An 8695-nucleotide genomic window follows, 5' to 3' on the forward strand; every position below is an offset into this window, starting at 1 on the left:
ATACCTCATGTTTAAATGGCCTTCTTTTAGATAGCCAATGTCAGATTTTTCCATCCCTATCAAATCAGAATTTTGAGGGAACTAACATCCCCCTTTTGCTGAATAATCCGCTGTTCAACTTGGAAATTTTGAGCATCAGTATCCAAAAAGCAAAGTCCTATGCAGGACATTGACCCAAGTTCACAGCATGGATCATCTTCTCTTCATCTGCTTCGGTTGTGCTCTATTCATTTCCAGTCATCTCTGGCTAGGTTTAACATGGTGTCAAAGGTAAGCTCAAGACTCTACATCTCTCTTTGCATTCCAGCATATTGTTGTTGTTGTTGTTGTTATGTGCTGTCGAGTAGCTTGCGACTGATAGCGACCCTACGTATAACAGCTCTAAACTCCGCTCTGTCCTTTGCCAATCTCATTGTCCCTGACACACTCATCCCGATTGCCCCAGTCACTGAATCAATCCATCTAGCAGAGGGCCTTCCCCTCCTGCACCTGCCCTCCACCCTCCCAAGCATGATATCCCTCTCCAAGGACCGATCCCTTCTTACAACATGACCAAAATATGTCAGACGAAGCCTCAGAATCCTTGCCTCCAAGGAGCAGCCTAGTTGAACCCTCTCCAGGATGTATCTGTTTTTTTAGCAGTCCATGGCACTGTCAGCACTTTTCTCCAACAGCAAAGCTCAAAAGCACCAATTCTCCTTCTATCCTCCCTGGTCATTGTCCAGCTCTCCGGCGCATCACAAGTGATTGCAAAGACCCTGGTCTGTACCAGATGCACCGTAATCTCCAGAGACACACCATTGCTCTTGAGTACTTTAGAGAGGTCCCGAACAGGAGACTTTCCCATGGCAATACATCTTTTAATTTCCTTTCTGCTGGTGCCAAGAGTGTTGATTGTGGAGCCAAGCAGACTAAAGCTGTGAACAATCTCAATCTCTTCACCATCCATTCTGCTGCTACCAATTGGTCCAGTGGTGAGAATCTTTGTTTTCTTGACATTGAGCCTCAATCCATATTGTAGGCTGCAGTCCTTGACACTCTGCAGCATGTGCGTCAGGTCCTCCTCAGTTTCAGCAAGCAGGGTTGTGTCACCTGCATAACACAGATTGTTGATAGATCTTCCACCAATTCTGACGCCTCATTTCTACTCATAGAGCCCAGCCTCCCAGATAGTCTGTTCTGCATACAGGTTGAAAAGGTATGGAGATAGGACATATCCCTGTCGTACGCCCTTCCCAATTTTGAACTGTGCTGTGTTCCCTTGCTCTGTTCTGATGACTGCCTCTTGGTTCACATGCAAGCAAGATTCTGCTGAAGATTATCCAAAAAAGACTGGAACAGCACATCAGCAGAGAACTGCCAGAAGTCCAGGCTGGGTTTAGAAGGGGTCGTGGTACTAGGGATATTGTAGCTAATGTTAGATGAATGTTGGCTGAAAGCAGAGAATACCAGAGGAATGTCTTATCTGTGCTTCATTGCTTATGCAAAGGCTTTTGACTGTGTGGACCATAACAAACTGTGGCTGACTCTGAGAAGAATGGGATTCCAGAATATAGGATTCTTTATATTAAAAAACATAAACTATTCTCAGTCTTCCTTACTCACTTTCCAACTTTTGCATGTATATGAAACAATTGAAAATATCATTACTTGAGTCAGGGCACCTTAAAATGACAGTCCTTAAAGTGACACATTTTCTCTCTAGCACAGGAGAGGAAGACCCTAGATGAACTGGGTTGATACAGTAACGGAGGCTGGTGTGTTGGAATTAGTGAGGCTGACTCAGGACAGTCCAGGGTTCTGAGCACCTGTACATAGGGTTGCTATGGGTCACAGGCGACTCCACAACACATAACAACATGTGATTATTGCTTGTTACTTCCCTCAACAAGATGGGTTAACACACTGACTATACAAAAAGCTGGAATATGATCGAGTCCTGAGTATTCAGGAGAGGGCAAGGTTTAGGTCTGTCTATCTATAACATCACTATAAGTCATAGTGAACTCAGTGACATCTAAAAACAACAACCAGATCACTGCCATGGAACAGTTGTACACGCTGGGAGCTCTGGATGACGAGGGGCTGCTCACTCGCCTGGGCCGCAGCATGGCGGAGTTCCCTCTGGAGCCCATGCTCTGTAAAATGCTCATCATGTCGGTGCATCTGGGATGCAGTGAGGAAATGCTGACCATCGTGTCTATGCTGTCTGTGCAGAATGTCTTCTACAGGCCCAAGGATAAACAAGCCCTTGCAGATCAGAAGAAGGCCAAATTCCACCAGACTGAGGGGGACCACCTCACGCTGCTGGCCGTGTACAACTCCTGGAAGAACAACAAGTTCTCCAATCCATGGTGCTATGAGAACTTCATCCAGGCTCGTTCCCTGCGCCGGGCCCAGGACATCCGCAAGCAGATGTTGGGTATCATGGACAGACACAAGCTGGATGTGGTCTCATGTGGCAAGTCCACAGCCCGCGTGCAGAAGGCCATCTGCAGTGGGTTCTTCAGGAATGCTGCCAAGAAAGACCCACAGGAGGGTTACCGGACGCTGATTGACCAGCACGTGGTCTACATCCACCCTTCCAGTGCGCTCTTCAACAGACAGCCTGAATGGGTGGTGTACCACGAGCTGGTGCTGACCACGAAGGAGTACATGCGTGAGGTCACCACCATCGATCCCCTGTGGCTTGTGGAGTTTGCCCCCGCCTTCTTCAAGGTTTCTGACCCGACCAAGCTAAGCAAGCAGAAGAAACAGCAGCGTCTGGAGCCCCTGTACAACCGCTATGAGGAGCCCAACGCCTGGAGAATATCCCGTGCCTTCAGGCGACGCTGAATGGTGGATCTCCTCCCTGTCGACCTCTTCTGCATCAGCGGCTTAGGCTCGGACTTCGGCGTACTTGTAGTACGTTGGCCCTGAGAAGACAGCTGTCCTGGACTGAACATCCTAACTGGACTTTCCTAGACTTGACTCCTTTCCTCCCTGTTGGTTCCATAGAAACAGGGATAGAAGTCTGGCCTTGGCCGCAGCCTCTGGCTCCCACCAGGCCAACTCCCTGGGGCCAGTTGAGAGTTCACAGCATCGACTCCTGAGTGGGAAAGGAGAGGCAGCGAGTATCTGACAAGACAGACTCGGGGAGGTCCTGCTCCCCTGTTCCTCCTCTCTGGAGGGGGCAGCACAAAGCTCATCCAAAGTGTCAGCCCCCGCTTCTTCTCAGCTCACCCGGTACTTTGTCTTGACCTAGAAATATTTATTTTTTTAAAAGAAACAAAAAAAAAAAAATAAAAAAAAAATAAAAACAACAACCTGAAATTTATTGTGGATCCAAGAAAAAAAAATAAATCCTAGACAATTTCAGTATCTTCTTCAATTATCATGATGCTTTTTGTTTGTTCAGTTGTGATAACTTTTGCCTTTGTTGTTGTTGTTGTTGTTGAGGGGTGCTTTATACTGAAGACTATAGTTTTCATTCTTCATCTGTAGGTACTTCAGGTCCTCTACACTCAGCAAGCAAAGTTGGGTAATCTGCATATCACAGATTCTTCTTCTTCTAGTGCTGATGTTGTGCTCTTGTTTATAGAAACCTGTTCTTAGATGATTCATCATAAAAATGTAATAAATATAACATAAGCGCATAACCCTAGCACACACCTCCCCAAGTTTTTGATTGTGCAGTGTTCCCTTGTTCTGTTTGAATGACTTTTTCTTGGTCTATGTACAGGTTTCAAATTAGTACAATTATCTGAATTTTCCACCTTTCACAATGTTATCTATGATTTGTTACGAACTACACAAATACCTTTGCATTGTCTGTAAACCACACACAAACATCTTTAGTGTTGGCTTTTAGTCAAGATTTGTGTGACATCAGTGATGTCCAATCCCTCTTTCCATGCCCTCTTTTGAATCCGTCTTGAATTTGTGGACATTTCTGCTGATCATTTCAGCAACCAGTTAAGGCACAATATTTCCTACCAGTATTCAATGCTTCCAAGTAGTTAATTTCCCAAATGTTGAAGATAATTCCTCTGGATTGCCAAAATTATAATACCTAACATTAGGAATGTCATGAAAGACTGAAAACACTTTCCGTCTTATCCTTCCCTGCAATGAGATACCCAGTAGAAATTGTTTTTCAGGTATAACTCTGACTCTTTACCATGCAATGTACATCTTTATGAATTTTAAAGCAGGATGTTTATTTCTTTTGTTGGGCATTCATTATCCAACCTGAATTCTGATTTCCCAGACTTCATCATAACTGTCATACTCAGAAATGCAAATGTATTTATAGAAGTGGATGTAGTACATTAATTAATGGTGTTTTAATATTGTTACTTTAATTATTGATCTCAAGCCTTCAGGCTTCCTAATAGTTTCAATAAAATATCTTCTAAAGACTCCACACTACTCAGCCTACTTAACCATTCAAGAAGGGAGATTGCTTTGTTCCTGGTATGTGGTTTTTCTTTCAACCTCATTTCCTATTCCTTTGGTATCAGAGAATGCACCAAATCTAAACCCTTTATTCTGGAAACCTCACAGCTTTTAGTCAGTAGTTTCTGTAATCCTCTCCATGTGCTTTTCCTTTTCCCTCTTATCAATAGTATGAATTAGCATATTATGTATGCAGAAAAGTATAGAGAAAATTATTTTCCTGTCCGTTTCAGATTCAGGGGCACTCAGAGTCTACTTCTAATCTTAACTTTTGCAAAGACTCTAGGTTTCTCATCAGATATTCAAGATAGTGAAAACTTTTAATACTTTGTCTAGAAATTATTTGAATGCCCATCTTTCTCCCACAGAGCAACTAATGGATCCAAACCATCGGACTTTGCTTTTGAAGCACAACTCTCTATCTGCTAGACCACCAGAAGTCCCTTGAGAATGGGGATTTTCTTACAAATAAAATGCTAAAAATTGCTGTTACCTCAAGTCTCCGGCCAGGTTTCCCTTACTCTCCTTTTAAGTATTTTCACCATGAGTAATCCCATTAACCTAAAATATGGAGGGGTGGGGGATGACTTCATTTTAATGCCAACTTCAATCTCCTTGCATTCTTGCTCTTCATGTATTTTCTGTCCTTTTGGAATTGTAAGTTGATAAAATTTTGTTTCAGTAAAATTAATGAAATATGCGTAGCTAAAATATCTTTAAAAAATAGGGGGGAAATCCATTAAATAATATACTCATGGATAGAATTAGAGATCTCTAGATTCATTGCAAGAACCTGTGTCTTTGGGTCAGTTTCTGTTGCAATAGCCTGAACCATGTATTCTCATCATGTAATTAAGGTCACACAATTTCACATGCAAAGATCAATGTTTGTTTTCTTGATGACATATTTGTGCTGATACTTACCCAGCCTCCAGTATAATTGCCAGAAAGAAATATCTGTAAAGACAATGATTTATCTATTTAGTTAAATCATATTCAGGATGAAAACAGTGATAAAGACTTAGTAGTTAAATGAAGCGATTGTCCATTTTGTCCTTGTTTTTCTCCTATTTGTCAGTATTGTTAAAACAAACAAACAAAAACCAATTATCAAATTAAAATGTTTCTGGCTGATTTTCCTTCTATATTTTGGGTTTAATTAACAAGAATAAACATTATGTGACTTTGTGAGAGTTATATGCCAACCAATTTATAGTACTGTGGTTGTTTTTATGTAGTATTGAGTTGGAACAGACTCATAGCTGACCATCCAGTGTGTTTCCAGAAGCTGTAAATTACATGGTAGGATATTGATCATATTTATCCCAAGAGGAGCTGGCAGATTCAAGCTACCTGCTTTCGGTGGTATAACTTCTTTCTCAATATGCCTCCAGAGCTTCCCTGTGATGTTGTTGTTGTTGTGTCCCATAGAGTCAGAAGTGAGTCACCCTTCAGCGTGTTTTCAGAAGCAGCTGATGACACGAAAGGAGATTGCCCATCTGTCTCCCACAGAGCAGTTGGTGGCCTGGAACCGCTTACCTTTGGGATTGCAGCACAGCTATCCTCATTACTTTATCAGTTAGGTATAAGTGTTAGTACCACAAACCTACTTAATGACTTGTCGATGGTCATGCAGTAGTGAGTAGTCAACTAGAAAGTTTCAGATAACAGATGGGTGTCTTTGAATCAATTGTATTTTAATACATTGTACTGTCTGATTCTCATGGTAGTTTGTGTGGCAGGTATTGTTTAGCAATATTTAATAGACAAAGACATGAGAGTCAGAAAATGTAAGTGACTTCTTTAAGCTCAAAATAAACTTATAGTGTAGGTTTGGTTTCCAGTTCTGTTAGTCCTGTCATGCTGCAGGAATTGCGAATGAGTCATTAAGCATTAGTTATCACTGTGTGAGTGAATTCTGTCAAAAGAAATTACTATTTCTGCCTATGCCAGTTTAGATTGAGAAGAAGATGATGATGTTACAAAATAATTGAAGAAATTTACCATGTTGAATATGGAACTAGGTGCCTAGCAGAGAGTCTTCATATAAGGCTTCACTTATTAAGAGGGAGACAAGCAAAAGAAGATGAAGAATTGCGGAAAATAGAAGAGGCAGGAGCACTGATGGCCAAAAGGTGTGGAACTGCACTACCAACCCAAAGGCACCCAGTGCCAATCTATCAATCACACCACAGGAGAAAGGTGGGCAATCTCTTGTGGCATGCACTGCTTCTGAAAATGTGCCGCAGAGTTAGCTGTGAGTTGATTCTCACTTAGTATCAAACAGCAAATGGAAGACAGATGACTCCAAAACAATGTAAAGGAATCTGTTACTGTTGTTATGTGTCGTCAAATCGACTATGACTAATTGCGGTCCTTCAACAACAACACGCTTAGTTGTTCCAAATCCTGCTCTACCCTGAGCCAATCTCACTGTCTCTGATGTACGTACCCTTATTACCCCTTTTATTATGTCAATCCATCTCATCTGGGGTTTTCCTCTCCTTTTCTGATCCACCACTCTTCCAAGCATGATATCCTTCTCCAAAGATTGATTCCCCCTGGCTACATGCCCAAGTAATAGTGCTTTAGTTACAACCCAACAAATGCAAACTATGTACTCAGAAGACAGTTCAAATTCAAATTCATTGTCATTGAATTGAATTGATTCTCTTAACAAGAGGAGACTACCAATCTTTTTCTTCAGCAGCCATTGGTGGATTGGGAATGTGGCCTTTTGTTAGTTGTACAGCATGCTAGAGATGCCACCAGAGCTTCTTAGAAAAAACATAGTGCTAAATTATTCTTGTCACTGTGCATTATAGAACTAAAGTATCTGTCCATTCTGTGTTCAAATATCGTGTTCAATTCTATGTAAAATTATGTCAAATAAGGTTTGATTGCAAAATTTTATAGTTTACATTTTAATGTAAACTTTGTTATGCCTATGAATAGATCTGAGTAGATGTGTGTAAATAGATCTCTTGGGCCATGAGACAGTGCACAATCTCTGAGGATGCTCATAATGTTAAAACATGGTGATCATACAAATGTTGATAAACTTCTGGTGATTGTTATGTGATTTTGAATTGTGTTTTGATGTAGGAAGTTCTCATCTGTGTCTACTTTTTAAAAGGAGCCTGAAGTAAAAAATCAGGAATTAAGCAGCAAATGCTATACTTACAGATTTAAAACTGGGTAGAACATATAATACAAAATCTCTACCTTAATGTTAAAGAATACTTTTATATTTCCTTTCATTATGCAAAAAAGACTTTTAAAATATTTTTAAATAAACAATTCTAAGAGAAAAACGGGCCAAAAATCTAGTGTTTTGCCCAAGCTATTATTAGTTAAGACACATATCAAAATAGAATATTTATGATTCATTATTTAATAGGTTCCAAATAAGATCTTTCTACAGATTTTGTTTGTACTACTTGTCATAAAATGGTAAATAATGTACTCAAATATGAAGAGAATGTGCAAAAGAACTTATTTCATTTGCATAGAAGATAAGATTTTTAATATTCTTTCTAAAATCAAAATAAAATCGATGTAGTTATATGGAGTCCCAAATATTATAACACCTCTTCTGCCTTTGCATCCTGCTGAAATTATTGGCTAATTATATTTTACACAAACCAAGAACATAGTTTCCAATGTTTTGACAAGTAACAAATTACACATTAGTAACTTGTAAATAAATTTATTAGAAACAGTTGTCCTTGTTTATAGATTCTTCTTTGAAAGAGTAAATTAATTTAAGGCTTATCATTCATGAGAAATTCATTATAATATCAAAGTGGTAGTTATTAAAAAGCAACAATAAAAACTCAGAAAAAATCCTAAAGCCTACCTGCAATAGCAAAGGAAACCTGATACTGTAACAAGATGAAAGAGGAAAGGATGTGAGGTCTGAAATATCAGCATGGTACCCTCTGGTAATCAGATTTTCAGTCATGATTCATTTAACCCTATTATTCTACTAATAAATTTATCTGTCCAATAATCTAAACATAATATTAGTTTCCACCGAGAAATATAAATTACAAATAATCAATTGTTAAGTATTTTTTTCCTTGATAATTTTTCATTGCCAATGATTTTATTTAAATGTCCCTTTTTTAAGACATTAAGATGAATGCATGGTCTTGGAATTACTCTCACAAAATTGGCATCCTGATTTTTCTACCCTATATGTACACTGCATTGAAACAGATGAGGGAGAAAACAGTTTGAAAGCGATATATGATTG

General features: G+C 39.7%; 1 protein-coding gene across 1 annotated transcript; it reads left to right on the forward strand.

Annotated features, from left to right (window-relative positions):
* The first annotated feature begins 258 nt into the window (after positions 1-258).
* On the forward strand, positions 259-2835 carry LOC102845641 (ATP-dependent RNA helicase DHX8-like). Its single transcript, XM_006882735.1, has 2 exons — positions 259-270; positions 2035-2835. The coding sequence occupies exons 1-2, from the start codon at positions 259-261 to the stop codon at positions 2833-2835; spliced, it is 813 nt and encodes a 270-aa protein (XP_006882797.1).
* Positions 2836-8695: the final 5860 nt, after the last annotated feature.

This window comes from Elephantulus edwardii, unplaced genomic scaffold (assembly GCF_000299155.1).
Source record: "Elephantulus edwardii isolate Elephantulus edwardi_28Jun2011 unplaced genomic scaffold, EleEdw1.0 scaffold00023, whole genome shotgun sequence".
Taxonomy (NCBI): Eukaryota; Metazoa; Chordata; class Mammalia; order Macroscelidea; family Macroscelididae; genus Elephantulus; species Elephantulus edwardii.